This window comes from Trichomonas vaginalis, chromosome II (assembly GCF_026262505.1).
Source record: "Trichomonas vaginalis G3 chromosome II, whole genome shotgun sequence".
In the NCBI taxonomy this organism is placed as follows: Eukaryota; Parabasalia; order Trichomonadida; family Trichomonadidae; genus Trichomonas; species Trichomonas vaginalis.
Window position 1 is genome coordinate 37,124 of NC_067204.1, and position 27,679 is coordinate 64,802.

The window sequence follows — 27,679 nt, forward strand, 5'->3', positions numbered from 1 at the left end:
TGTCGCCATTTCTGTTAATATTTTTGCTGTCATTCATATCATCCACTTCTCCATCCGTTAGCTTTTGAGGATATGCGTTAGAATAGCTGTTCTTAAATGAAGGCTTTTCACCTTTGAGAGCATAAACTCTATAACTTTCTGCATACTTTATGTTTGAACCTCCTGAGCCATCATTGACATAAATTTTTATAGGCTTCCACCTTTGTTCATGTTCCTGCTTCTTCCCTTAGCTCTTTTGTTCAGTAGTTCTACATCTTTATACACAGCACCTGTCTCAGTGAATTCAACAATATTTTCATTCGTTAGCTTTACATTCAAACCCTTGTCGAGTATATTGTTCATTTCATACATATAAAAGGTTTTTATTCTATATGAAATGAGAAGCAAATCCATCTTAGCTGGTGCCGTTAATGTTCCAATTGAACCAACATCAAATGTTGACTCACGAACGACAAACAATATTGTCATAAAGAACTATAGTTCAGAGTGTTTGAAAGAACCAGAACCAGAGCTGAAATCCGTGAATTTAAACTCAGCTTCAAACGCTAACGCTACATCAGATGTTAAGTTAGAGTATCCACCACTGGACCAAATTCTTTCAAGAGAAGCCAACGACAACCCTTACACAAATGTTCAAACAAATCCTTCAGATAACGTAGACCATTACCTTCTTCAGTTATACCAAACAATTTTACTCAAAGACGATAAGAAGCTTTTGACAAATCTTATAAGCAAGAACCAAATAATTCTAACAAAGGAGGACCTTGAAAATGTTATCTCACGAATAACAGGAAAACAATGTGTCATTGACTATCTCGACCCTGAAATCGAATGCTGTGGTCAAACTCCACTATTCATGAAAATAGGTAACAATCCGCATCATTGAAACACCAGGAACTACAGGAGTTGAGTTTAAGTATAAATATTCGAACGAGTATACAAAACTATCTACTGACTATAAGCTTTGTTTGAAATATGTTTTAGTAAATTAAAGCAGTCAGGACCCTCGTCTTGGCGCTTTGCGCCGTCAGTCAAAAAATTTCAAGTTGGCAATTTGTAATATCTGTCCAAAACTTCTCAACAGTATCGAACTCATCTTCATAATGCAAACCTAATCTTATTGACTTGGTGCTGTTTTCACTAACACAATATTTTTCTGTTCTCTTGACTGACATAACTAACTCATTTGTTTCATCAAACAGCAACAACCAAGTTCATGACCTAATACATAACATTCATACTTTATATTTTTAGCTCTGAGTTCTCTTGTAAGCTGTTGCATTTAATATTTTCTAAAAAGTCAACTTCAACAGTCATTCGCACTGGTGCCTTCAGTTCTACAGGCTCGCCTTGAAAGTCAACTAGTCTGAATTGCATGTCTTTCAAATTATGAGGACTAATGCGAACCCATTTACCTAAATGAGTTGCTATGACAGGAACGTTTGGAATGAACATTGAATTTACTTCATAACAGAAAGATTTATACTCTACTGAACCTTTTACTATTAACTCCTGAAATGCCTGTGACATTAGCTATTTTAGACTCAATGTATAAACAATTGGCCATAACATACGTATGGAACAGATTTCATCTCAATCGTTTTGTCAACACTTTTCAAAGGTAGTTGCATATGGTATGCTCCTAAAAGAAGTTGAACTCTATGACTCATTCGTGTTATCTTGAACTCTTTCTTGCTACTGAACTTCAATGTTCCCTCAGAAGAGAGTTCGACATCTATGTTGTCAATAGTTTCTTCATTTATGAGAGTATCTATGACTCCAGCAATTTTATCTATTCTATACTCTGCTCTGTTAGGAAATGTTATAAAACTTCTTTTGTCATCTATTTCAATCTCTATGAAACCTGTTTCATCTGTTATGACAAAAGTTGCGATAGTATTGAAGTCAACAACTCTGAAAGCAAGTGCTTCATTCTGAAGACCTAAGTTTGTTTGAAGCTTTACTGTTCCATATTCGTTTGGGTCTGTACTTTGCAAATAGAACAACATTTTATTCTCATTAAAATATGACTATTGCTGCATATGCGTATGAAACAAATGAAGCAAGAAGAGCACATGAACTAGTAAACGAAAACTCAACTTTAACCATTGAAGGCAATGATTTAGTCATTGACGATGGAAAAACTAAAAAAGTCATTGATTTCGATACTTTTAACACTTATGACCCATTCATTACAATAAGTAAAGTTCCTATCATAAATGATGGAACGGTGCAATATATAAATTCTACAGTAGATGCCTCATTAGTGAAAGTATTAAATGTTCTCATTGAATTGTTAAAGAGCTTTCGATTTGACGACAACATTAAATGCCTAAAGAATTTAGTCATGAATGAGAAACAAATTCTCGGCGTTGCTGGTAGCAGTAATGATGTACACCTTATGACATTAGAATATTATAACGAACATAAAGATGAACTGAAAGGAGAGAAGGGTGACACTGGACCTCAAGGACCACAAGGAATACAAGGAATTCAAGGACCTCAAGGCGAAAACGGTTTGGATGGAAAGGATGGAAAGGATGGAAAAACTGCTAAATCATGGATATGGAACCTTATAAATACTGGTTTAACAGCTGCTTCATATGGAGTTCTTCAATACCAAATCGGAAAGATATGGGCAGTACTTGGTGAAGAAGTTTTAGATGACGTTAAAAATGCTTTGAACTTCATTTCAAATGGTTCGGATACTATTAAAACTTTATCTGGTTGGATGCAAGAAACAAGGAGTCAAATAGATACTGTAAGACGTATAGCAAACAATGCACGTACGGGATTGGATACTTTACGAGAAGCACAAAATACACTAAAGGAAGCAAATGATATTCTTGGCTCAGTATCAGACATGCATGAAGATTGGCTTAAAGGTATTGACAAATCTTTAAAAAATCACAGTCAGTCTATTGCTGACTACAAGAAAAGTATAGATTTTTTACATAGTGCTATGGACGTACATGATGGAAGCATAAGGAACTTACTTAATGCTAACAATAACTTACCAGGAACTATTAAAGCATTTATAAAGTCCTTTGTAAAACCTGGTGCTCTAACATTTAGGTCTTTGAGAGCAAGATCATTGAAGTCAAGAGATGCAGAAACTCCAACAGAACCTACAGAAGGAACTGAAACAACAGAAACTCCAGAAGAACCACCAAAACCAACAGCTAATGAAATATTGTTCGAATATTTTCCAAGGTACTCTGTTCTCATTGCATACATTCAAGAAATACTTAAGAAAGCAGACTTGACTTTAGGAGATGATGAAAGTTCTGTATATCTTTCGTTCCAGTTTCAAATAGCAGAACTTTTGAGACAGATATGCTTAATGTATGACAACATCTCTGATTTCACAAGATATGATGACGACCATGACCCCGAACACGGTGAAGAAGAAGTTTTACAAACATCCATTAAGACAGGAAAGGTTTTAACACAAAGTCTCATTATTGACACCAAAGATGGCGAAGTGGACGTTCTTCAAGAGCTGAAGAAAAATACTTCTGAAGGAGGTGGTGGTAGGCATGAACTTGAAATAAATGAGATAGAAGAGAAATTAGCCGAAAAAGCAGATAAAAACCATGTTCATTATATAAGTTCAGACGAACAGATTATAACGGACTACCATGGATATTTAACACAGGATGAAGAAGTGAAGACGAAAGATGTTAATGAAAGAAGATATAAATTCATTCGTGCTAAAGGTTATGACATACACTGTACTGTACAGTATGACACAGGTAAAGCACCAGAAACATTTGGTTATAACAATGAAATTTATGCTTCATACTTCTTTGTTAACGGTGTATTAGTTGAACCAAGATTTACATTGAGAGTTAAGGCAAAAATAACTTTTGAAGATGCTATTAAAAGTAAAGCAGAGAAAGAAGAACTTGACGCAACGAACAAAGTTTTGAAATCTCATAAACACAATATCTCCGATATAAATGAACTTCAGGCTACGTTAGATAAAAAAGCAGATAAAGAACATACACATAAATCCTTCACTACTGTGAGAGCAGACGACATAATATTGAACTATACCCTTGGTTCAAGTGCACCTTTAGAGAATCCAAGTACAAGCGTAAAAGATACACTAAACTCCTTAAATAACAAATGTATGAATATCGAAGGTCATGTCAGAAACTTTGAAACACATGAACTACCAGCAATGTTAGATAAAAAAGCAGATAAAGAACATACACATAACTCCTTCTCAACTGTTGCTATAGAAAGTATTGAAGGAACGGTTGGCAGAACTGGTGGGGATGCATTATATTATAAACCTCCTAACTTTCCACAAGGTTTAACATCGAATGAAAACATAACAACGAAGAAAGAAATTAGCTGTAAAAATGTTTATGTCATGGATGATGAAAATAATGTTAAATTCACTGCTCAAGATTTATATGATAAGAAAGCCGACAAGAACCATACACATAAGTCCTTCACTACTGTTAGAGCAGACGACATAATATTGAACTATACCCTTGGTTCAAGTGCACCTTTAGAGAATCCAAGTACAAGCGTAAAAGATACACTAAACAATTTAGATAACAGTTGCAGGAATATCGAAGATCATGCCAGAAACTTTGAAGCATATGAACTACCAACAATGTTAGATAAGAAAGCAGACAAAACAGAGCTTCAAACATTAAAGACTGAAATACTTCAAACATTATATCCTATAGGCTCTATTTATACATCAATGAATTCAACAAATCCGGCTGATGTATTCGGTTTTGGTACATGGAAGCAGATTGTAGACAAATTCTTATACTGTGCTAGATATTCAAAGCAAACAGGAGGTTCGAAGAAAATTAAAGAAGCAAACCTTCCACCGCACACTCATACAGGAACTACAAACACAACAGGTAGTCATTCACATTCAATAACAAAAAGAGGTTATACAAATCTTGCAGCAGGTTCGGATAGACAGGGAATGCATAGATATGATATTTCAAGTGACCCAGTAGATTCAAGCGCAGGTATTTTCTGTGGAACCGCAGGAAATCATTCACACACTTTCACAACAAATCCAACAGGCTTGGGTGCAGATTATATGCCACCATTTGTGACTATATTCGCATGGTACCGCGTTCAATGAACGCGCTTGAGCCTAGAATAAAATCTTTAACTTTACATAAATGAGCTTGAAAGAAGTATTCGAACAACATCCATGGAGGTCATTTAAGAAGTTCAATGAAGCTGCAAAGAGTTGGGGATTTACTAACAGAGCTGAAGTGAAAAGGTTCTTTGACAAAAATGTTGTACATCAAACAAAAATAAACCCTTACGACTACTTTTTACCAATTTACTCCAACACTCCTGACGCATACCAATTTGACACTCTCATTCAAAGCAGAAAAGGAGGACATAAACCATTCCTCATCTTCATTAATGTTAACACTCGCAAAGCATATGCATATCCAATGAGGAATAAAGGAACTCGTGAAGTGTTAAGAGTTTTACAAAAGTTTGTAGCAGAACATAGCCCAAGTACTTTAACATCAGACCAAGACAGTGCATACCTCAGCAATGAAATCACAGATTTTCTCATTAAGCATAACATAACTCACTACACTACTGAAGACCATAACCATAACATACTCGGCATCATAAACCGCTTCATAAGAACGCTCAGAGATTTAAATCAAGAGCGAGACTTTACCGAAGAAACAATGAAACATTTTCTCGAAGTATATAATTCCTCAACACATTCTACAACAGGACATACACCAAATTCAATGACACAACAACAAGAAGAAAAGTATATACAAAAGAAACGAAGCCAAACACAAAATATCAGAAATTCAACACAATTTACCCTCATTCCTGGTACAAAAGTTCGTGTAGTTCTTGACGACAAACCGTTGACAAAGAAACGTTTAAGGTTAAGTAGAAACTATTATATCGTAGACTCTACGCAAGGTAATGGATATCTTATAAAAGCTGCTGACGACTCTATTGCGTTTTATCCTCGACATAAATTAGTCGAAAGTAGTAATGGCAAACTTGCTGAAACCATTGACGAAGCAAAGCGAGGAGTGGTTATTGAAATACTTGGCTATAACATAAACGATGACACTTATAAAGTAAGATATGAAGGAGGTGTTGAAGATGTTATACCATCTAAGAACTTGAGAGAGTCAAAGCCAACACATCTGGGACCATTAGAGCGGGAGTACTGGAAAGACAAAAATATGCCAGAAAGAATAAGAAAATTCTTCTAAACTTTTTCATTAGATGTAAATCAGACATGAATGAGAACAGTCATGATATCATTAATGGTACCATTTATTTTTGTCATAAATGACCAAAAAATAATGTTTATGTTAGCATGTTAGATCTAACACGTTTTCTAACCACTTTTCTAACATGGTCTAAAACTCTCGAAAATCATGAATTTTTGACATTTCCTTATGAAAGAAAAATAACGCTAATTTTTTTTCTAAGAAAATTTTTATCTTGTATGTAAAGATATGATTTCAACAATCAGCACAACAACAATTCAAACAACTTCACCAAACTCTTTAGTTATGAATCCTACGTCAATGTTAGTAGAGATGAAAAGCTTCATTCCTTCTTCATATACTTTTGAGACAGAAATACAAAGAATTAAGCAAGAACTTTTAACAAGTAATTTAGACTGTAGTGCGAAAGATGAAACAAATGAACAGTATCTTTATGACATGCAGGACATTATTGACCATTTACCCAAATTGCCTGAAATCCAACAACAAAAGCTCACTATTCATGAATTCGATGAAATAGAAGTGAAAACAACTGACTCAGTAGAAATAAAGAAGTTCATACGTAAAGTAAACTATGAGTTTCTAGGATATCATTGCAACCATAAAGTTATGGACAAAGATTGCGACATGGTATATAAGAACATCTCTGACATATATAAATCGGAGGAGTTTAAGACATACGACAACTTTGTTTCGTTAGTTGCTGAATGTGTATGGCAGATAAGAGATAAAGATAAAAGATGTAAAATATGGAATGAACAAATCAGACCTACATATTCTGAGTTAAAGAAAACCATTGACGCCTTAGTTGTTTTAGCAGGTAAGGTTTCAGAATATAACGCAAAAATGAATCCGCAATGTTCAAAATGTAAAGCAGCAATGAGGAAATATAACTATTCAGTAAAAGAGATAGAACGTATGAGAAACGACTATGCTGACTTAAAGAAAGAAGTAGAGAAACCAGCAGAAGATAAAATGTACATGTTAGCATTTCTGAATAAAAACTATCCAACTGCTGACGATTTCCTATTATCTGATGTCAAGAAGAAGTATAAAGAAACTTTCGGCATTGTTAAAATTTTTGATGTACTAAAAGAAGAAATAGAAGCTACAAAACTGTTTAAAGTCATGAACCATCGCAACATATACCATGTAAAACGCTTGTAAATAGTTATGTTAGAAAAGTGGTTAGAAAACGTGTTAGATCTAACATGCTAACATAAACTTTATTTTATTTATTTTTTTTATCTCATATGTAAAGACAGTAATGACAAACATTGAGTTTGAAACAGTTAGAAAGATAGACAATGACACCAAAGTGGTTAGAATTGGTGATTTAAACGTAAGATACTCAAAGAAATACAACAAATATTCTTTGTCAGACATTATAACACCATCTGAAAAGAAAACAAACCACTGGGTTAGAAATGCTTCAACTCAGAAAATTTTGACAAGAAATCCTGAGCTTATGATATCAGTAAGATTCTATGGAACTACAGCATATCTCATCGACAAAAGTCTTATACCAATAGTTTTGTTATGGTTAGACCCAGTGGTTTGTTTTCTTTTCAGATGGTGTTATAATGTCTGACAAAGAATATTTGTTGTATTTCTTTGAGTATCTTACGTTTAAATCACCAATTCTAACCACTTTGGTGTCATTGTCTATCTTTCTAACTGTTTCAAACTCAATGTTTGTCATTACTGTCTTTACATATGAGATAAAAAAAATAAATAAAAATAAAGTTTATGTTAGCATGTTAGATCTAACACGTTTTCTAACCACTTTTCTAACATAACTATTTACAAGCGTTTTACATGGTATATGTTGCGATGGTTCATGACTTTAAACAGTTTTGTAGCTTCTATTTCTTCTTTTAGTACATCAAAAATTTTAACAATGCCGAAAGTTTCTTTATACTTCTTCTTGACATCAGATAATAGGAAATCGTCAGCAGTTGGATAGTTTTTATTCAGAAATGCTAACATGTACATTTTATCTTCTGCTGGTTTCTCTACTTCTTTCTTTAAGTCAGCATAGTCGTTTCTCATACGTTCTATCTCTTTTACTGAATAGTTATATTTCCTCATTGCTGCTTTACATTTTGAACATTGCGGATTCATTTTTGCGTTATATTCTGAAACCTTACCTGCTAAAACAACTAAGGCGTCAATGGTTTTCTTTAACTCAGAATATGTAGGTCTGATTTGTTCATTCCATATTTTACATCTTTTATCTTTATCTCTTATCTGCCATACACATTCAGCAACTAACGAAACAAAGTTGTCGTATGTCTTAAACTCCTCCGATTTATATATGTCAGAGATGTTCTTATATACCATGTCGCAATCTTTGTCCATAACTTTATGGTTGCAATGATATCCTAGAAACTCATAGTTTACTTTACGTATGAACTTCTTTATTTCTACTGAGTCAGTTGTTTTCACTTCTATTTCATCGAATTCATGAATAGTGAGCTTTTGTTGTTGGATTTCAGGCAATTTGGGTAAATGGTCAATAATGTCCTGCATGTCATAAAGATACTGTTCATTTGTTTCATCTTTCGCACTACAGTCTAAATTACTTGTTAAAAGTTCTTGCTTAATTCTTTGTATTTCTGTCTCAAAAGTATATGAAGAAGGAATGAAGCTTTTCATCTCTACTAACATTGACGTAGGATTCATAACTAAAGAGTTTGGTGAAGTTGTTTGAATTGTTGTTGTGCTGATTGTTGAAATCATATCTTTACATACAAGATAAAAATTTTCTTAGAAAAAAAATTAGCGTTATTTTTCTTTCATAAGGAAATGTCAAAAATTCATGATTTTCGAGAGTTTTAGACCATGTTAGAAAAGTGGTTAGAAAACGTGTTAGATCTAACATGCTAACATAAACATTATTTTTTGGTCATTTATGACAAAAATAAATGGTACCATTAATGATATCATGACTGTTCTCATTCATGTCTGATTTACATCTAATGAAAAAGTTTAGAAGAATTTTCTTATTCTTTCTGGCATATTTTTGTCTTTCCAGTACTCCCGCTCTAATGGTCCCAGATGTGTTGGCTTTGACTCTCTCAAGTTCTTAGATGGTATAACATCTTCAACACCTCCTTCATATCTTACTTTATAAGTGTCATCGTTTATGTTATAGCCAAGTATTTCAATAACCACTCCTCGCTTTGCTTCGTCAATGGTTTCAGCAAGTTTGCCATTACTACTTTCGACTAATTTATGTCGAGGATAAAACGCAATAGAGTCGTCAGCAGCTTTTATAAGATATCCATTACCTTGCGTAGAGTCTACGATATAATAGTTTCTACTTAACCTTAAACGTTTCTTTGTCAACGGTTTGTCGTCAAGAACTACACGAACTTTTGTACCAGGAATGAGGGTAAATTGTGTTGAATTTCTGATATTTTGTGTTTGGCTTCGTTTCTTTTGTATATACTTTTCTTCTTGTTGTTGTGTCATTGAATTTGGTGTATGTCCTGTTGTAGAATGTGTTGAGGAATTATATACTTCGAGAAAATGTTTCATTGTTTCTTCGGTAAAGTCTCGCTCTTGATTTAAATCTCTGAGCGTTCTTATGAAGCGGTTTATGATGCCGAGTATGTTATGGTTATGGTCTTCAGTAGTGTAGTGAGTTATGTTATGCTTAATGAGAAAATCTGTGATTTCATTGCTGAGGTATGCACTGTCTTGGTCTGATGTTAAAGTACTTGGGCTATGTTCTGCTACAAACTTTTGTAAAACTCTTAACACTTCACGAGTTCCTTTATTCCTCATTGGATATGCATATGCTTTGCGAGTGTTAACATTAATGAAGATGAGGAATGGTTTATGTCCTCCTTTTCTGCTTTGAATGAGAGTGTCAAATTGGTATGCGTCAGGAGTGTTGGAGTAAATTGGTAAAAAGTAGTCGTAAGGGTTTATTTTTGTTTGATGTACAACATTTTTGTCAAAGAACCTTTTCACTTCAGCTCTGTTAGTAAATCCCCAACTCTTTGCAGCTTCATTGAACTTCTTAAATGACCTCCATGGATGTTGTTCGAATACTTCTTTCAAGCTCATTTATGTAAAGTTAAAGATTTTATTCTAGGCTCAAGCGCGTTCATTGAACGCGGTACCATGCGAATATAGTCACAAATGGTGGCATATAATCTGCACCCAAGCCTGTTGGATTTGTTGTGAAAGTGTGTGAATGATTTCCTGCGGTTCCACAGAAAATACCTGCGCTTGAATCTACTGGGTCACTTGAAATATCATATCTATGCATTCCCTGTCTATCCGAACCTGCTGCAAGATTTGTATAACCTCTTTTTGTTATTGAATGTGAATGACTACCTGTTGTGTTTGTAGTTCCTGTATGAGTGTGCGGTGAAGTTTGCTTCTTTAATTTTCTTCGAACCTCCTGTTTGCTTTGAATATCTAGCACAGTATAAGAATTTGTCTACAATCTGCTTCCATGTACCAAAACCGAATACATCAGCCGGATTTGTTGAATTCATTGATGTATAAATAGAGCCTATAGGATATAATGTTTGAAGTATTTCAGTCTTTAATGTTTGAAGCTCTGTTTTGTCTGCTTTCTTATCTAACATTGTTGGTAGTTCATATGCTTCAAAGTTTCTGGCATGATCTTCGATATTCCTGCAACTGTTATCTAAATTGTTTAGTGTATCTTTTACGCTTGTACTTGGATTCTCTAAAGGTGCACTTGAACCAAGGTATAGTTCAATATTATGTCGTCTGCTCTAACAGTAGTGAAGGACTTATGTGTATGGTTCTTGTCGGCTTTCTTATCATATAAATCTTGAGCAGTGAATTTAACATTATTTTCATCATCCATGACATAAACATTTTTACAGCTAATTTCTTTCTTCGTTGTTATGTTTTCATTCGATGTTAAACCTTGTGGAAAGTTAGGAGGTTTATAATATAATGCATCCCCACCAGTTCTGCCAACCGTTCCTTCAATACTTTCTATAGCAACAGTTGAGAAGGAGTTATGTGTATGTTCTTTATCTGCTTTTTTATCTAACATTGCTGGTAGTTCATGTGTTTCAAAGTTTCTGACATGACCTTCGATATTCATACATTTGTTATTTAAGGAGTTTAGTGTATCTTTTACGCTTGTACTTGGATTCTCTAAAGGTGCACTTGAACCAAGGGTATAGTTCAATATTATGTCGTCTGCTCTCACAGTAGTGAAGGATTTATGTGTATGTTCTTTATCTGCTTTTTTATCTAACGTAGCCTGAAGTTCATTTATATCGGAGATATTGTGTTTATGAGATTTCAAAACTTTGTTCGTTGCGTCAAGTTCTTCTTTCTCTGCTTTACTTTTAATAGCATCTTCAAAAGTTATTTTTGCCTTAACTCTCAATGTAAATCTTGGTTCAACTAATACACCGTTAACAAAGAAGTATGAAGCATAAATTTCATTGTTATAACCAAATGTTTCTGGTGCTTTACCTGTGTCATACTGTACAGTACAGTGTATGTCATAACCTTTAGCACGAATGAATTTATATCTTCTTTCATTAACATCTTTCGTCTTCACTTCTTCATCCTGTGTTAAATATCCATGGTAGTCCGTTATAATCTGTTCGTCTGAACTTATATAATGAACATGGTTTTATCTGCTTTTTCGGCTAATTTCTCTTCTATCTCATTTATTTCAAGTTCATGCCTACCACCACCTCCTTCAGAAGTATTTTTCTTCAGCTCTTGAAGAACGTCCACTTCGCCATCTTGGTGTCAATAATGAGACTTTGTGTTAAAACCTTTCCTGTCTTAATGGATGTTTGTAAAACTTCTTCTTCACCGTGTTGGGGGTCATGGTCGTCATCATATCTTGTGAAATCAGAGATGTTGTCATACATTAAGCATATCTGTCTCAAAAGTTCTGCTATTTGAAACTGGAACGAAAGATATACAGAACTTTCATCATCTCCTAAGTCAAGTCTGCTTTCTTAAGTTTTCTTGAATGTATGCAATGAGAACAGAGTACCTTGGAAAATATCGAACAATATTTCATTAGCTGTTGGTTTTGGTGGTTCTTCTGGAGTTTCTGTTGTTTCAGTTCCTTCTGTAGGTTCTGTTGGAGTTTCTGCATCTCTTGACTTCAATGATCTTGCTCTCAAAGACCTAAATGTTAGAGCACCAGGTTTTACACAAGGACTTTATAAATGCTTTAATAGTTCCTGGTAAGTTATTGTTAGCATTAAGTAAGTTCCTTATGCTTCCATCATGTACGTCCATAGCACTATGTAAAAAATCTATACTTTTCTTGTAGTCAGCAATAGACTGACTGTGATTTTTTAAAGATTTGTCAATACCTTTAAGCCAATCTTCATGCAATGTCTGATACTGAGCCAGAATATCATTTGCTTCCTTTAGTGTATTTTGTGCTTCTCGTAAAGTATCCAATCCCGTACGTGCATTGTTTGCTATACGTCTTACAGTATCTATTTGACTCCTTGTTTCTTGCATCCAACCAGAATAAAGTTTTAATAGTATCCGAACCATTTGAAATGAAGTTCAAAGCATTTTTAACGTCATCTAAAACTTCTTCACCAAGTACTGCCCATATCTTTCCGATTTGGTATTGAAGAACTCCATATGAACAGCTGTTAAACCAGTATTTATAAGGTTCCATATTCATGATTTAGCAGTTTTTCCATCCTTTCCATCCTTTCCATCCAAACCGTTTTCGCCTTGAGGTCCTTGAATTCCTTGTATTCCTTGTGGTCCTTGAGGTCCAGTGTCACCCTTCTCTCCTTTCAGTTCATCTTTATGTTCGTTATAATATTCTAATGTCATAAGGTGTACATCATTACTGCTACCAGCAACGCCGAGAATTTGTTTCTCATTCATGACTAAATTCTTTAGGCATTTAATGTTGTCGTCAAATCGAAAGCTCTTTAACAATTCAATGAGAACATTTAATACTTTCACTAATGAGGCATCTACTGTAGAATTTATATATTGCACCGTTCCATCATTTATGATAGGAACTTTACTTATTGTAATGAATGGGTCATAAGTGTTAAAAGTATCGAAATCAATGACTTTTTTTAGTTTTTCCATCGTCAATGACTAAATCATTGCCTTCAATGGTTAAAGTTGAGTTTTCGTTTACTAGTTCATGTGCTCTTCTTGCTTCATTTGTTTCATACGCATATGCAGCAATAGTCATATTTTAATGAGAATAAAATGTTGTTCTATTTGCAAAGTACAGACCCAAACGAATATGGAACAGTAAAGCTTCAAACAAACTTAGGTCTTCAGAATGAAGCACTTGCTTTCAGAGTTGTTGACTTCAATACTATCGCAACTTTTGTCATAACAGATGAAACAGGTTTCATAGAGATTGAAATAGATGACAAAAGAAGTTTTATAACATTTCCTAACAGAGCAGAGTATAGAATAGATAAAATTGCTGGAGTCATAGATACTCTCATAAATGAAGAAACTATTGACAACATAGATGTCGAACTCTCTTCTGAGGGAACATTGAAGTTCAGTAGCAAGAAAGAGTTCAAGATAACACGAATGAGTCATAGAGTTCAACTTCTTTTAGGAGCATACCATATGCAACTACCTTTGAAAAGTGTTGACAAAACGATTGAGATGAAATCTGTTTCCATACGTATGTTATGGCAATTGTTTATACATTGAGTCTAAAATAAGCTAATGTCACAGGCATTTCAGGAGTTAATAGTAAAGGTTCAGTAGAGTATAAATCTTTCTGTTATGAAGTAAATTCAATGTTCATTCCAAACGTTCCTGTCATAGCAACTCATTTAGGTAAATGGGTTCGCATTTAGTCCTCATAATTTGAAAGACATGCAATTCAGACTAGTTGACTTTCAAGGCGAGCCTGTAGAACTGAAGGCACCAGTGCGAATGACTGTTGAAGTTGACTTTTAGAAAATATTAAATGCAACAGCTTACAAGAGAACTCAGAGCTAAAAATATATAAAGTATGAAATGTTATGTATTAGGTCATGAACTTTGGTTGTTGCTGTTTGATGAAACAAATGAGTTAGTTATGTCAGTCAAGAGAACAGAAAAATATTGTGTTAGTGAAAACAGCACCAAGTCAATAAGATTAGGTTTGCATTATGAAGATGAGTTCGATACTGTTGAAGAAGTTTTGGACAGATATTACAAATTGCCAACTTGAAATTTTTTGACTGACGGCGCAAAGCGCCAAGACCGAGGGTCCTGACTGCTTTAATTTACTAAAACATATTTCAAACAAAGCTTATAGTCAGTAGATAGTTTTGTATACTCGTTCGAATATTTATACTTAAACTCAACTCCTGTAGTTCCTGGTGTTTCAATGATGCGGATGTTACCTATTTTCATGAATAGTGGAGTTTGACCACAGCATTCGATTTCAGGGTCGAGATAGTCAATGACACATTGTTTTCCTGTTATTCGTGAGATAACATTTTCAAGGTCCTCCTTTGTTAGAATTATTTGGTTCTTGCTTATAAGATTTGTCAAAAGCTTCTTATCGTCTTTGAGTAAAATTGTTTGGTATAACTGAAGAAGGTAATGGTCTACGTTATCTGAAGGATTTGTTTGAACATTTGTGTAAGGGTTGTCGTTGGCTTCTCTTGAAAGAATTTGGTCCAGTGGTGGATACTCTAACTTAACATCTGATGTAGCGTTAGCGTTTGAAGCTGAGTTTAAATTCACGGATTTCAGCTCTGGTTCTGGTTCTTTCAAACACTCTGAACTATAGTTCTTTATGACAATATTGTTTGTCGTTCGTGAGTCAACATTTGATGTTGGTTCAATTGGAACATTAACGGCACCAGCTAAGATGGATTTGCTTCTCATTTCATATAGAATAAAAACCTTTTATATGTATGAAATGAACAATATACTCGACAAGGGTTTGAATGTAAAGCTAACGAATGAAAATATTGTTGAATTCACTGAGACAGGTGCTGTGTATAAAGATGTAGAACTACTGAACAAAAGAGCTAAGGGAAGAAGCAGGAACATGAACAAAGGGTGGAAGCCTATAAAAATTTATGTCAATGATGGCTCAGGAGGTTCAAACATAAAGTATGCAGAAAGTTATAGAGTTTATGCTCTCAAAGGTGAAAAGCCTTCATTTAAGAACAGCTATTCTAACGCATATCCTCAAAAGCTAACGGATGGAGAAGTGGATGATATGAATGACAGCAAAAATATTAACAGAAATGGCGACAGAGATGCATGGAATTTGTTTACCATCAGTCAATTGAAGGTTAAACTTTAAAACAATGTTGGTCGTTCCCATGGAATATTTTTGACTTTAATGGTATTAGTCATGATATGAATCTCAAGGTATGAACGAGGAGAGATGAGAGACTTATATGCTTCCCAAATTTCTTCAAAAGGTAATGTTATACCTGACTGTTTCCAAATGAGTTCAATATCATAGCGTGAGAAACCTTGAAAGATAACGAAGTCAGTTATGAGACGTTTTATGTTTAAAGCTAAAAACCTCCATGTTTGCATAAGTATTGCTACAGTTAAGTGGTAATGTCTGACTTTAGTAATGATGTTAGCTAATGGTGAGTCAGGCTTTGACACTAAACCTTTTCCGGCGAAGTCGTCGCAAACGAGCAGAGTGTTTGAAGGATACTTTTTGAAGGGGTATTTTGAAAGTTTTGACAGAATGTAGTTTGTAAGTCGTTTCATATCGTAAACTCCTGAGTATTGACGTAAGTGGTGTTTGTCAATAATTCTTTCCATCTCTTCTGAAGTCTTTTGCATTCCTGACTGTATAAATTCAACGATGGCATAATATTTCCTCTTACGTCGAATGTAACGTTGAAGAAATTCAATGAGTTCACTGTCTGGAACTTTAACGACAGAGGCTTGAACTTTTGACATAAATGTTTTCGCTGTTGAGTCCATAGAGTCTGAAGTTGCTGATATAATGATTTGGTCATAATATGAGTCATTTCCTAAACGTTCTGTTATGAGTATATGACGAATGAGGTTAAATGTCTTACCTGAACCCATCTTTCCACAATAGAAATAAACACCATTTGAACAGAACTCATAATCTTTGCTGAAAGGAAGAATAAGAGAAGAGTTAAGTTTGTCTGTAGTTTCATTCATGTCTTCATCTACGTCATGTATTAAATGCTTCATTTTATCTCCATTAAAAATGCAAGTCAGAAATATTCAGAACATAGCACCGAGTCTAACTGACAAGAGTATAAAGATATACTATGAACACGTTATGATGAAACCAACCAAAATTCAAGAAAGTCAGTATACTTATGAATATCCAAGACACTGGGTAGAGTATGTAGGAGGTGAGAAAGCTATTGAAATCAGACAGGTTCGAAGTATTCCAGCAGGAAGAACAATATTATTGAAGAACTTTAATGTTTTGAGGTATAATGATGAAACAAAGAAGCAAGATAGTTTTCCTGTTGCTGTGTATGTGAACTTAGATACAGGAGATGACATGAAAGTTTTTAACACAAAGCTTCAAACGGTAGTGAGAGAACAACTGACTGCGGAAGGACATCCATTACCTTCAGAAGTTACCATAGCATATAATTTTGAAACAAACTCAATAGATTTTAAAGTCATCTCTGCAAAGAAGTCAGGTTTTACATTTAATGAAGCAGATGTATATTCGAATGAAAACTTCAAAGCTATTGCATGGTTAGATAATGACGATTGCTTTAAGAAAATATTTAAATACAGTGACTCAACGATGTCAATAGATGACCTTCGTGGAATGTTACCATCGACGTTTACAGTAGAAGGTTCAGCAGGATTGCTTACAAGATTGTCAATTGGTGGTATTTGGTCTCGTGAGAACATTGTTATAAAATCCAGTATAAGTGAATTTGCTGAAGAATCTATATTATGTCTTTCAAACTACATGTATTCGCCGCCGAAGCATTATAGTATAACAAACTTTGTCAGTAAGTTTAACATAAGACTTGTCGAACCTTCTTCAATGAAAGATGTTGTGCTACCAAAGACGGAAAGGATGGACTCATTATTGAGATGATTTTAATAGCATATTAAATGAGCTTGTTCTTGAAGGTCATTCATGATGAAATAACTGTTGTAGAAGATGTTAGCAATTGTTCAGACATTTTGAAGCGTATAGATGAGATATAAGAAAGAAGTTAGATAGACCGCAAAGCGGTGAGGGCGAAGCCCGTGAGAACGTTTATGTTTCATTGACTTTCTCCAGTAACGAGAACTTTTATGAGATAATATTGAAGAGAGATGATTTTAATATGGTGTAAATGGTAGCTTGGGCAGCTTTAGGCGCAATGGGAACAAAAGCATTAGCATTTGGAGCAAAAGCACTTGGAGCTTATGACGCAGTAAATAAAATGAGTGGAGGAAGGGTTTCGAAGACATTAGATGCAAATAAAGGGAAGATTGGAGGCTGGGTTGCAAAGAAGTTAAGATTAAATAAAATAGGGCTCATAAATAAAGCATCCAATTTGGTTGCGACTGAGTCAGAAAATGCTTTAGGAAAGGACGATGAGTTTGCAAAACACGCAAAAGACTTTAATGACCAGATGAAAGGTGAAACAATGCATTTAAATAGATTCGATGGAACTAAAGAAAATGTTTCTTCTCCACCAGTAGTTCTTCCGTATGGTCCCTATGGAATGTATGGAAACCCTTACGAAAGACCATTTGACCCATTGACTGGTGGAAGTAACTGGTATCATTACGGCCGAAGAAGAAAGACAGTCAAGTTGGAGACAGACGTGAAGAAAGCAACTAAAAAGAAACCAAGGAAGAGAGTTATAAAGCAATGAATTCAACAGGGTGAAAAAAGAGGTGAGATCTCACCACTTCACCTAAATTTATTTTTGTGCTATGTTTTCATACGTGTGAGGGTGGTGATATCATTATTTTTTATTTTATTTTTTTATTTTATTTTTATATAAATGACGAAAACTATTGAGATAACAAACTACAACGGTCATGAGTTCAAGAATTTGTTCTTCGTTCCTCGTGAAAATACATTCTATCAGATACGAGGGAGAAAGGGTAAAGTTAGTTTGAGCGTTTATGACTACAAGCATAATGGAAAGTTTATACAAGCATATGATACAAACGGTAAGCGTGTTTCATTAGCTTTGTCAAAACTTACTAACATTTATTTTGACAGTGACTTTGACCTATATGAAGAAGAAAGTGAGTCAGAAGATTATGAGCTGTTATGTGAAGCACAGCAATGGGAGGAGTTGCAATACTTTTGTAAGTGAGAACGTTTATTTTTTACATTAGTGAGGTGAAGTGGTTGGCGGTTTTGTAAATATTTAAGGTTAAGTTAGTGTTGTCGTTTGTGTTGTAAAATATACGTTAACGGTTTTGTAAAGTGTCAAATTCACAAGTATTGGGTAAGGAGGCGCGCAGTGTCTCCGTACCCATGACTTGTATACTAACTCCAGTATGCCACCAATGAGAAAATAAGAAGACTTGACCCTAACGTTCCAGGAGTTTATGTTAACCTTTCTGGACAAACTGCAGCAGCAGTAACCAAAGTAAAACTGAAACTTAGAGTTCCTTTGTCATCTTTCCTCATCTTTAGGTTCTTAAGATACTTACCAAACTGGGCAGGAAAAATTTCTATTGAACTTACTCCAAGCAAAAATAACTTAGTCATTGCACCAACACAAGACCCATTCACTCTTACAGATACAGCTGGTGGAGCTGCCAGCATACCATTTGGAAAATGGTGCAAAGAGAAAGTTGACTTAGACTTTGGTTTCTCAAACCTCAACACTGAAGTAAACTACTACTTCTCAGGAACAGCAGACAACAATACTGCTTGGGACACAGTTAAGTTCACATGCGAACAGTTTGAATGCAAGAGAATAGAAAGCAGACTTGCAGTCTATATGTTGGACCCAGATATTTCAAATGCTTTAGCTGCCAAATATATTGCAGTTCCACTTATGTTCCCTATACACCAAATATCTGTCAAAGACTTTGCAGGTGAAGTTGGAAACCAAAATCCAGGAGCCGCAGGTGCAAGAACAGATATTGCTTTAACAACTGCAATGAAACATGCAGATACTATGTTTGTACTGTTCAGACGAACTATAAATGACTATTCTTGTTTCTACAACCCTGGTATTAAATATCATATAAACATAGATGGCAAATATTATCCAAGAGAAGAATATTCTACAGTTGAGGATATGAGGTCATACAACTTGACATTAGATGCTATGAACTTTAACAACAACTTCACAACAACTATTAACCCTGAAATGCAAAGTTCTATTATGCCATATGTGAAAGTATGGACTCATACAGGAGGTCAAAAAAACTCAATATACAAATGGAGACCGTTCAAACTTTTGGCTTGGCATTCCATTTGCTGACTCAGAAGACTTTATGGGTGGTATTTCAACTGTTGGTACAGTTCAAATACAATATACTGGTGACAGAGACGGTCCAGATGAATTGAGAGCAAAGAAGTTTACAAAACCAATAGCACTTTCACGGAAGATGCTCTTTTGAAGATTCGTTCGATGAAACCTGCTGGGGCTCCTCAGATTGGTATAACGACAGCTTCCATCGAGCAGATTTTGGCAGCAGGTCAGTAAGTTGTTCTTGAACTGACTTCTCTCCGTCAAATATTGACAGTACGCCAGTTTTGACATAATATTGTATTATAAACTTTCCTTTAGTAATATCGGTCAGTTTTGAAGTTATATTTTTGTCTGCTTCAAGAACTTTCACCATTTCAGTTATATCAACTTTCTTTGCTTTATGAAAATATTTTGGTTCAGCAAATATTGCTATTCTATAACATTTTCCATTGTTTTGTGTAAAGAACTATTCTGTCAATGTATTTGTATTGTTTGTGAGTATAAACTTTGTTCTGCTTCAATTCAATAAGATATCCGAATACGTCCATCTTTTTATTCTAAGTAAAATGTCATTTCCGAAAAATAGAAGCGTAAGTGTTTCAAAAGGTTTAATGGCGGTGGCAGATGTGAAGTTAAATTCACCAACTCAAACAAACAGTCAAAGTGTTATTGTCAATGTCAAAGACAGAGATGTTGAAGTGGGGAAACCATACGAAGACGAAGATGGTATAACAATTGTTCCTGTAAAAGAACCAACATATCCTGAAGTTAACAGAGACTTAAGTTCTGTTGCAGATATTCGAAACGACTACCAACAACTGAAAGACAAACTTCAAACTCAGGAGAAGATTTGTCAAGCTTTAAGTATTAATGTTAAACTTGGTCGAACACAACCCTGTAAAAGTGAACTCATATGTCATTGCACCTCATGAAGTTTTGAAAGAACTATTGAAACTTTTGACAGAGGCAGACGATATAAACATCAAAGAAATAGAACCCGACATTGGTTGCTGTGGTGTTTCATATAATGTCATTGACAAGATATACGTTATGAAAGAGGTGAAACGTTGAACTTAAAATATAGTTTCCCAGACGTTATAAAAATATTTGACGACCACAACATTTCATTAAAATTTATTTGCTAAGTAAATGGCAGAAGACATAATGGTTTATACTATTACGACTAAAAACCTGAGTCATATAATTCTATAACAACAAACTTACAAAGTCCTCAAGGACGATATTGTAAACTAACCTTAAAACACAATGACGACTAAAGCCTGTTTTGCTCTTTTGACACCAGAAGACTTTATTGTTGTGAATGGTAAAAAATACTCTTTTGAAGATACTTACTCAGATATACCACCAACAGGTTTTGTTGACTTATTTAATACTTTAAGTACGGTGTAACATGTGCTGCAACTAGAGCAGGTTTCATTATGTTTGGATGTCCGACTGAGTTTACTATAAACGATATGAGCTATAATACAAAAACTTATTTTCTGGTTTTTACTACCAACAGTTTCCTATAACAGGAAAGATGTCATACAAGGAATGTCTATTCCATTGACATTAAGCACACCAATCTTATATATTGTTTCAAACTTAGGTTCAAAGTGTTATTCGAATGTCGACAGAAACTATTATGACCAAAAGATACTTATGGTATAAACAATACTTTCTCTGCTGGTTTGCCTATTGTTCATTCGAATGCAGAATTTTCAACCTTAGTGAACTCAAACACTTTGGCAAGTATAACGTTGACATTAGTTTACGCAAACTTTGTTCCTGTAAAACTTTTATGTCCTATGTATTTGTCAATGACGGCAGAAAGTTTCGAATTGGAAGATGCAACTGGTGAAAGTATTGTATTACAAGAACAACTTCAACAACAAATAGCTCAAGAACAACAAATGCAACAAATGGAACAACAAAGTCCAGAGAATAAAAAAATAAATTTTTTTTATTTTTTATTTAAAAAATGTACAGAATAGATGTTTCAGATTTTTATGACTTCCAAGCATTCAGAAATATGTGTCCATTTAGAGACTATAACAAAGCAGTCGAGAATTTGAAACGTTTAGTCATTTATGTTGACTCTGCCCCAGAATGTTATGTCATGAAAGAATGGGATGTTTTCTTTAACAAACCAAGAGCAACAATAGTTTCAGAACAAGAATGTAGACAGAAACTTAAGAAAATAAAAGTCGTACAAGTTGGCATGAAGATGTTAGATGCTTGGGATATCTTATTGTCAAACTTGAAGATTTTTCAGTTCGTGGTATAAAGTTTTATACACCTTCTCCAAACTTCTATTCTATTCTTCACTGGATATAAATATGAACAAGTTAGAATGGAAAGAAAATATTATAGAAGCTTGGTTAGACCATGTCAAAGAAATTATATGCAATGGAAACGAAAGAGTCTATGAGTATATCTTATGTTGGTTTGCAAATATCTTACAAACATCCAAATGCTAAAATGAAACTGCTCTCATTATAATTGGAAAACAAGGAACTGGTAAGAATACTTTCTTTACAGATATTTTGTGCAAAACTGTTAGAAGGTTATTCGAATCCGAATATGACAAACTTAGAAAACATCTGTGGCAAGTTTAACTCCTCAATAGAGAATATGAAACTTATAGTTTGCAATGAACTTCAAAGTATAGATACAACAAAAGTTTTGAACTCAGATGCTTTGAAGAGTCTCTATAACAGACAAAGTTGGAGTTGTTGAAAGAAAGTATAAAGACCAAAGAGTTTGTGAAAATGTTGCAAACTTCATTATGGTTTCAAACAATGCTGTTCCGATGAAGTTAGAAAGTTCTGACAGAAGATATGTAGTTGTCAGAACGTCAGATTCTCATATGCAAGATACAGAATATTTTGACGACTTAGCAGAAACTTTGACATCTGACTTTTACAACCACTTGTTCTCATATTTCATGACATTAGATATTTCTAAGTTCAATCCAAGACAAATTCCACATACCGAAGAGAGACAAACACTGTTAGAAGCAAACAAGAGTGTATATGAACTGTTCATAGAAGAAAGCGACTTTGAGTGTTTAGATGAAAAGTCATTGTACGATTCGTATAAACAATATTGTCAAGAGTATGGTTATATGCCAGCGTCTAAACGAACATTCTTGGCAAATGTCAAAAGTCTTTTAGACGTACAGAATGGTGTATATACAAAGAAAAATTTTTCTGAGTAAATTTAAAAAAAAATATTTTTTATCCGATAGAAAAGATGACGAAATATATTTCAGTAAACAAGTACATGTCAGGACTTAAAGAAGAACTAGACCCATTCACATATTTGAATGTTTACTTCTACCATTTTGAAAAGTCTTCATTTAGCAAAGTTTGGAACATCGAACCAGTTAAGTTTGCTATTGTGACTAAAAATGGTGCGAAATTTGAAGACTTAGACATAGAAGGTTTGTTAACAGTCAAAGAAAGTTTTGACAGAAGGTTCTCAAACCTTAAAGAAGGCAAAGCATACAAACTTGTTATACCTTATGAACCAAAGAAGACAGACGACTATGAATATTATGAGTCTAAAGTTGTAGAAGTTCAAGGTAAATTGGGTAAAAAGCTATTAGAGTCTAAGCCAGTGTTTACTCCTAAAGAGGAAGAGAACATTGACATTGACCCAGAAATGTTCTAAAAATAAAATTTTATTTTTACATGTCAAATTTCTTTTTCTCTGGAACTGGTTCAGGTTCTTTCTTCTCTTCTACTTTTTTCTCTTTCTTTTCTTTCTTCTTCTTCTCTGGTGGAGATATGTCAAATTTCTCAGAACCATATCTATGTAAAAGTTCTTTGTCCTTTAATAGCTCATCTATTCTGTTTTCTATTTCATCTTCAAGAACAGCGCATGTGTCTTCTTTGCATTCTAAGAACTTTTGTTGGACTTCATCTTTCCAATCGGCGTCATCTCTGTCAACAAGTCTGTCATTGACAAATTTTAAGACTGCTCTTTGTAATGTTTTATGGTTCTTGTCATATTCCCAGAAACAGAACTTTAGAACAAATTCACCTTTCTTGTTTACACTATGTAAGATTTTATGGTCGACAGATGTTTTGCTGTCAAAAAGTTTGTCTCGAATATAGATAGCGAAATCGCTAGACATTTTCTAAAAGATAAAAATTTTAATTTTTCTAAAAATATGTTAGAAAAAAAGTTTGCTGACATTGACAAGAAATTTGAGAATGTTTTAAACAAGAACAAGAGGAAGTTAGAAAATGCTCAGATAAAGCCTATACATGACAAGTTCTTATTTGCTCAGAATGGTATAACAGGTCTAATTGCACCACCTGGGTCGGTAAGACTTTCACTTATCTTAAAATGGCTGCACAACAACAAGAACTAGATGAGAAGAACCCATTCTATGAGTTAGTTGTTATTTGTTCGACTTCTGGTCAATTTGACCAAACCGTCAATTCGTTCAAAGATATTATAAAGAAGTCTAAGTTAGTATGTATAAAGGATACTGAGTTGTTAGATTGGATAAAGAAGTACCAAAGAAGAGTTTTGAAGTATAATGCTATAAATGAGTATATAAATTCTAAGTTTAAAGACCTAATGAGGAAATGCAGAGAATATTAGAAAAAACACTTCAGAAACAAACAGAAAGAGATAGAATACATTTCGAAGAAATTGCAATCTTACGATTGGAAGACTTACCCTCATAGATGTCTTCTTATCTTAGATGATTTCGCCTCTCATCCTTTGTTAAAGAACAGAGAACAAGATATGTGTCGAATTCTTAAGAAGCTCAGACACTTTAACATCTCAGTTGTCATTTGTGTACAGACAGCAAAGAGTTTAAGTAAGGATGTTAAAAGAATACTTACTGACATAATACTTTTCCCCGGATTGTCCGAAGACGATTTCATGGAACTTATGAAAGAGTCCATGGCAGGTAAGTTTGACAGACATGAACTATGGGAGAAGTACAAAGTCATACAAGACCCTCATACTTCTTTCAGAATTCATATCTACGCAAACAAAGTTCAAATTGTAAAAAGTCAAGCTTGAAAAATCTAAGTGTTTAGTCTTAGTAAGATGGTAGCTTCTTAAAGCAAATACCATTGCTGAGTTTTATGTACGTGAAGAGAAGTACAATGAATTCAATTACGAGTACAATTGCAATGACAACTAAGGCAACTATTTTTGTCTTTTGCCAGCAAGGTACTTCTTCTCTTCCAATGGTTCGGCAGAACTATACTCACTCATGAGAAATGCCAAAACGGTTTAATAGAAAAAGTGTCATTTTTTTCATGTCCGAAGACTCGAAGGTGCAACACTTCCAAAATACCGACGAACTCAGAAGAGCAGCATGGCAGTATGTTCTTGACAACTTCTTTGAGTTCTCCAGGTACACCTTGGAAAATGCTGAAGAACTCCGACACAGAGAATTTGGAGAAATTGCACTCCAATACTACCTTGACAAACAAAGGGTAAATTAAGACTAAAAACTTAACGTTTAAAAAGTGACATTTTTATGAGCTCCGAGTCACCGAGAAAACTTGGTCAGATGTTAGCAGCTTACTTCCCTGAGGAGGATGGAAGCGTTACATACATCAGGTTCAAAAACAACGAACCTGGAATTGCGTACCAAATTCGCAATTACATGACCATGGAAGAGTACGAAAGGTTTCTACAAGAGAAACCAGCTCTAAACAACTCAGAAAAGAAAGAGTAAAAAGTTTAATTCGTAATTGTTTATTTTTTTACTTGTAAGGGCAAGCTGCAAGTATGAAGTCGACTATCTCCGTCTTTGTTTTGACGAGCTGGACGGCTCTTGCGAGTACGTCTGTTTTGCGGTCTCCAGCTGGTGTCTGACCTTCGTAATTGCGCATGTTCTTGAGAGCTCCAACTGTAAATGGTTGTAGGATGAAGAGTCTCTCAGACTGCTTGAGGTAGTCTTCACGGTCACGAACCGAATCTGTGGTACGAGTCGAATCGGTCGATTTGAGGGAAGAGACTGAAAGCCTGTCGTCTTCCATTGGAGCTGTAGCATACTCTTTGCGTAAGCGGTTCAGACCTTCTTCGAAGTCTTGGTCTCTCTTCGATTGAGATTGGAATTGGAATTGCTGGGGTGGAGCTTGCTGGAACAACCAAGGGTTGGGGAAGTAAGGCATAGGCTGAGGAGGGTAGTTCGGGAAGCCTTGTGGTGGGTAGTAACCTTGAGGTGGAAATTGGTAGTAATTCGGAGGTACTTGCTGGAACTGAGGTTGCTGAGGAGACTGTTGTGGTTCTGCAGCTTTCGGTTCTTCTGGCTTTGGAAGGCATTCAGGAAGAGGAACGTCAGTCATCCGTTTGTGTCCTGTCGGAAGGAAAAATTTTTCCTGTCGGATGGAAGAACTTTTTCTGTCGGAAGGAAAAACTTTTTCTGAAGTTCGACCAAAAAGTTCTCAATTTTCGAAAATTTGAATGGTTTACGGACGGACAACTGGAAGAGTTCTTCCTGTCGGAAGGAAAAATTTTTCCCTTTGTCGGGAAAATATTTTCCTGTCGGACGGAAGAACTTGGAATGCAAGAAAGACTTGACGTGGCAATTTACCTCATTGAACTTAACGACTGCGTAAAAGACTACTTGCGCAAGGTAATGAAGCCCAAGGTCAAGTTCATCACTATTTCTGGAAGGTCTACACTTCAGCTCGAGACTTCGACTGGAATTCCAATTCAAATACCAGACGGGACAGCCTACGATGGCATAAAGGACGCCAAAAGAGAAGCTCTTGTTAAGTTCCTAAACAAACGTCCTTGGATAAAAATACCAAACAAGGAGAACCCCCTACCCCATATGAAATTGGCAATTCAGTCTCTCCTTCACTTCTCTGGTCAACCATTCTTTATAACTACAGAAGGCGACATTCAGCCAGTTCAGTAAACATCTCATTTTAACTCACTTTTTTTATGTTTTTACTCACACTCGTACTCACCAGGTATGAGTACAACTATTTCAACTGTGAACCTTGTATTGACCGGTCTTCCTGTAAATGCAAGTTCGGTCAATACACAGTTTATGGTGGCAAGAAGGACAGTGGAGAATGCGCGCTCGAGAGAGAATTGAAATTCCAGACCCAACTCCAACAAGAACTCTCAAGTTACCAGAGACTCGTGTGAAGAAGAAGTCATATAACAAAGCACTTATAGCCATATACATGGCACGTTTAGAGTAAAAACATTTTTTTTCATTTTTTGAATGAAGCAAGTTAAATTCGTCCCACACCAATCTCAATGGACCGATGAAGAGTTTCAAGCCATGGTTGAAGGCGTTGAGAACGACATAGACGGCGAACTTGAAGGAGCTCAAACCACAATTGCAACCAAAATTGCACAAGTCAAGGAACAGATAGCTCCACTTAAAGCTACCAAAGCTACTCTTGACCTCATGGATACTTACCGTTTAGAAGTAAAGAGTGGAATAAGACAATTAAAATTGAAACTTCTAAACTACGAAGCTATACTCCAAAAGTTAGCAGAAATGAGAAGACTTTACCAGAGCTACTTACATGTAAGGGACTTACCTTCAAGCAGTCCGACCAAAGATGAATTTTCTGACATTGTCCCAATTTTGTCCGAAAGTCAGCTCAGATGTTTTGAACTGCTCCCAACATATCCAGAATATGAAAATTTGCCTGAACTCTTTCGGTTCCTCAAAAAACGTTTTTTGGTTCTCATGTTCGAAACTTTTATCGGAAGAGACAACAAACGTTCAGAAGAAGAGCAAGATATTATTTTAAACTTGTTGTATGACTTAACTGTCATAACCAGCTTTTTGAAGTAAAACCGTCATTCTCAAACCACTTCATTTTTTCGATGTCCGAACAAGCACCGAAGCCGAAACAATGGCAGATGTCCTTTCAAGGTTGCCAGACAAGCGCCCAATTCAAATTCAAATTGCCCAATTGAAAGCTCATCTGACAAACACCATTAAGACTCTCCAAAGTAGTCTTATGACAGAGATGACCAATCTCAAAGCCGATGTCCTCATGA

General features: G+C 35.0%; 19 protein-coding genes and 7 pseudogenes across 26 annotated transcripts, besides 2 other annotated features; 19 read left to right on the forward strand and 7 right to left on the reverse strand.

Annotated features, from left to right (window-relative positions):
- Positions 1-18,729: part of a mobile genetic element that runs on past the window's edge.
- On the forward strand, positions 377-659 carry TVAGG3_0457460 (uncharacterized protein; the record flags this gene model as incomplete). The annotated part of the gene is made up of 1 exon (XM_051234898.1): positions 377-659. A coding segment is annotated over one exon (283 nt), but the record flags the coding sequence as incomplete, so codon positions are not given.
- TVAGG3_0457470 (organellar and viral DNA polymerase type B) lies at positions 2,027-2,537 on the forward strand (the record flags this gene model as incomplete). Its single annotated transcript, XM_051234899.1, has 1 exon — positions 2,027-2,537. A coding segment is annotated over one exon (511 nt), but the record flags the coding sequence as incomplete, so codon positions are not given.
- TVAGG3_0457480 lies at positions 2,566-3,598 on the forward strand (annotated as a pseudogene). Its single transcript has one exon. A coding segment is annotated over exon 1 (1,033 nt).
- TVAGG3_0457490 (keratin-associated protein family) lies at positions 3,917-4,543 on the forward strand (the record flags this gene model as incomplete). Its single annotated transcript, XM_051234900.1, has 1 exon — positions 3,917-4,543. A coding segment is annotated over one exon (627 nt), but the record flags the coding sequence as incomplete, so codon positions are not given.
- TVAGG3_0457500 (phage tail repeat-like family) lies at positions 4,631-5,122 on the forward strand (the record flags this gene model as incomplete). The annotated part of the gene is made up of 1 exon (XM_051234901.1): positions 4,631-5,122. The coding sequence occupies one exon, from the start codon at positions 4,631-4,633 to the stop codon at positions 5,120-5,122; it is 492 nt and encodes a 163-aa protein (XP_051092725.1).
- Positions 5,163-5,800, forward strand: TVAGG3_0457510 (integrase core domain containing protein family; the record flags this gene model as incomplete). Its single annotated transcript, XM_051234902.1, has 1 exon — positions 5,163-5,800. A coding segment is annotated over one exon (638 nt), but the record flags the coding sequence as incomplete, so codon positions are not given.
- Positions 5,935-6,248, forward strand: TVAGG3_0457520 (annotated as a pseudogene). Its single transcript has one exon. A coding segment is annotated over exon 1 (314 nt).
- Positions 6,498-7,436, forward strand: TVAGG3_0457530 (organellar and viral DNA polymerase type B; the record flags this gene model as incomplete). The annotated part of the gene is made up of 1 exon (XM_051234903.1): positions 6,498-7,436. One exon carries the CDS (start codon positions 6,498-6,500, stop codon positions 7,434-7,436), a length of 939 nt encoding a protein of 312 aa, XP_051092727.1.
- On the reverse strand, positions 8,073-8,466 carry TVAGG3_0457540 (annotated as a pseudogene). Its single transcript has one exon. A coding segment is annotated over exon 1 (394 nt).
- TVAGG3_0457550 (integrase core domain containing protein family) lies at positions 9,261-10,346 on the reverse strand (the record flags this gene model as incomplete). The annotated part of the gene is made up of 1 exon (XM_051234904.1): positions 9,261-10,346. The coding sequence occupies one exon, from the start codon at positions 10,344-10,346 to the stop codon at positions 9,261-9,263; it is 1,086 nt and encodes a 361-aa protein (XP_051092728.1).
- Positions 10,387-11,678, reverse strand: TVAGG3_0457560 (annotated as a pseudogene). The gene has a single exon. A coding segment is annotated over exon 1 (1,292 nt).
- Positions 15,834-16,409, reverse strand: TVAGG3_0457570 (uncharacterized protein; the record flags this gene model as incomplete). Its single annotated transcript, XM_051234905.1, has 1 exon — positions 15,834-16,409. A coding segment is annotated over one exon (576 nt), but the record flags the coding sequence as incomplete, so codon positions are not given.
- On the reverse strand, positions 16,572-16,766 carry TVAGG3_0457580 (uncharacterized protein; the record flags this gene model as incomplete). The annotated part of the gene is made up of 1 exon (XM_051234906.1): positions 16,572-16,766. The coding sequence occupies one exon, from the start codon at positions 16,764-16,766 to the stop codon at positions 16,572-16,574; it is 195 nt and encodes a 64-aa protein (XP_051092730.1).
- On the forward strand, positions 17,567-18,094 carry TVAGG3_0457590 (protein of unknown function, DUF4107 family; the record flags this gene model as incomplete). The annotated part of the gene is made up of 1 exon (XM_001295082.2): positions 17,567-18,094. One exon carries the CDS (start codon positions 17,567-17,569, stop codon positions 18,092-18,094), a length of 528 nt encoding a protein of 175 aa, XP_001295083.1.
- On the forward strand, positions 18,227-18,547 carry TVAGG3_0457600 (uncharacterized protein; the record flags this gene model as incomplete). The annotated part of the gene is made up of 1 exon (XM_001295083.1): positions 18,227-18,547. The coding sequence occupies one exon, from the start codon at positions 18,227-18,229 to the stop codon at positions 18,545-18,547; it is 321 nt and encodes a 106-aa protein (XP_001295084.1).
- Positions 18,730-18,805: 76 nt separating the features above from the next.
- Positions 18,806-27,679: part of a mobile genetic element that runs on past the window's edge.
- Positions 19,184-19,594, forward strand: TVAGG3_0457620 (protein of unknown function, DUF4106 family; the record flags this gene model as incomplete). The annotated part of the gene is made up of 1 exon (XM_051234907.1): positions 19,184-19,594. A coding segment is annotated over one exon (411 nt), but the record flags the coding sequence as incomplete, so codon positions are not given.
- On the forward strand, positions 20,275-20,808 carry TVAGG3_0457630 (annotated as a pseudogene). Its single transcript has one exon. A coding segment is annotated over exon 1 (534 nt).
- Positions 22,247-22,883, forward strand: TVAGG3_0457640 (annotated as a pseudogene). The gene has a single exon. A coding segment is annotated over exon 1 (637 nt).
- Positions 22,919-23,338, forward strand: TVAGG3_0457650 (protein of unknown function, DUF4108 family; the record flags this gene model as incomplete). The annotated part of the gene is made up of 1 exon (XM_051234908.1): positions 22,919-23,338. The coding sequence occupies one exon, from the start codon at positions 22,919-22,921 to the stop codon at positions 23,336-23,338; it is 420 nt and encodes a 139-aa protein (XP_051092732.1).
- Positions 23,355-23,804, reverse strand: TVAGG3_0457660 (uncharacterized protein; the record flags this gene model as incomplete). The annotated part of the gene is made up of 1 exon (XM_051234909.1): positions 23,355-23,804. One exon carries the CDS (start codon positions 23,802-23,804, stop codon positions 23,355-23,357), a length of 450 nt encoding a protein of 149 aa, XP_051092733.1.
- Positions 24,265-24,698, forward strand: TVAGG3_0457670 (annotated as a pseudogene). Its single transcript has one exon. A coding segment is annotated over exon 1 (434 nt).
- On the forward strand, positions 25,179-25,379 carry TVAGG3_0457680 (uncharacterized protein; the record flags this gene model as incomplete). The annotated part of the gene is made up of 1 exon (XM_051234910.1): positions 25,179-25,379. One exon carries the CDS (start codon positions 25,179-25,181, stop codon positions 25,377-25,379), a length of 201 nt encoding a protein of 66 aa, XP_051092734.1.
- On the reverse strand, positions 25,408-25,992 carry TVAGG3_0457690 (uncharacterized protein; the record flags this gene model as incomplete). The annotated part of the gene is made up of 1 exon (XM_001284207.2): positions 25,408-25,992. The coding sequence occupies one exon, from the start codon at positions 25,990-25,992 to the stop codon at positions 25,408-25,410; it is 585 nt and encodes a 194-aa protein (XP_001284208.2).
- Positions 26,211-26,570, forward strand: TVAGG3_0457700 (uncharacterized protein; the record flags this gene model as incomplete). The annotated part of the gene is made up of 1 exon (XM_051234911.1): positions 26,211-26,570. The coding sequence occupies one exon, from the start codon at positions 26,211-26,213 to the stop codon at positions 26,568-26,570; it is 360 nt and encodes a 119-aa protein (XP_051092735.1).
- TVAGG3_0457710 (uncharacterized protein) lies at positions 26,597-26,806 on the forward strand (the record flags this gene model as incomplete). The annotated part of the gene is made up of 1 exon (XM_051234912.1): positions 26,597-26,806. The coding sequence occupies one exon, from the start codon at positions 26,597-26,599 to the stop codon at positions 26,804-26,806; it is 210 nt and encodes a 69-aa protein (XP_051092736.1).
- On the forward strand, positions 26,886-27,470 carry TVAGG3_0457720 (uncharacterized protein; the record flags this gene model as incomplete). Its single annotated transcript, XM_051234913.1, has 1 exon — positions 26,886-27,470. The coding sequence occupies one exon, from the start codon at positions 26,886-26,888 to the stop codon at positions 27,468-27,470; it is 585 nt and encodes a 194-aa protein (XP_051092737.1).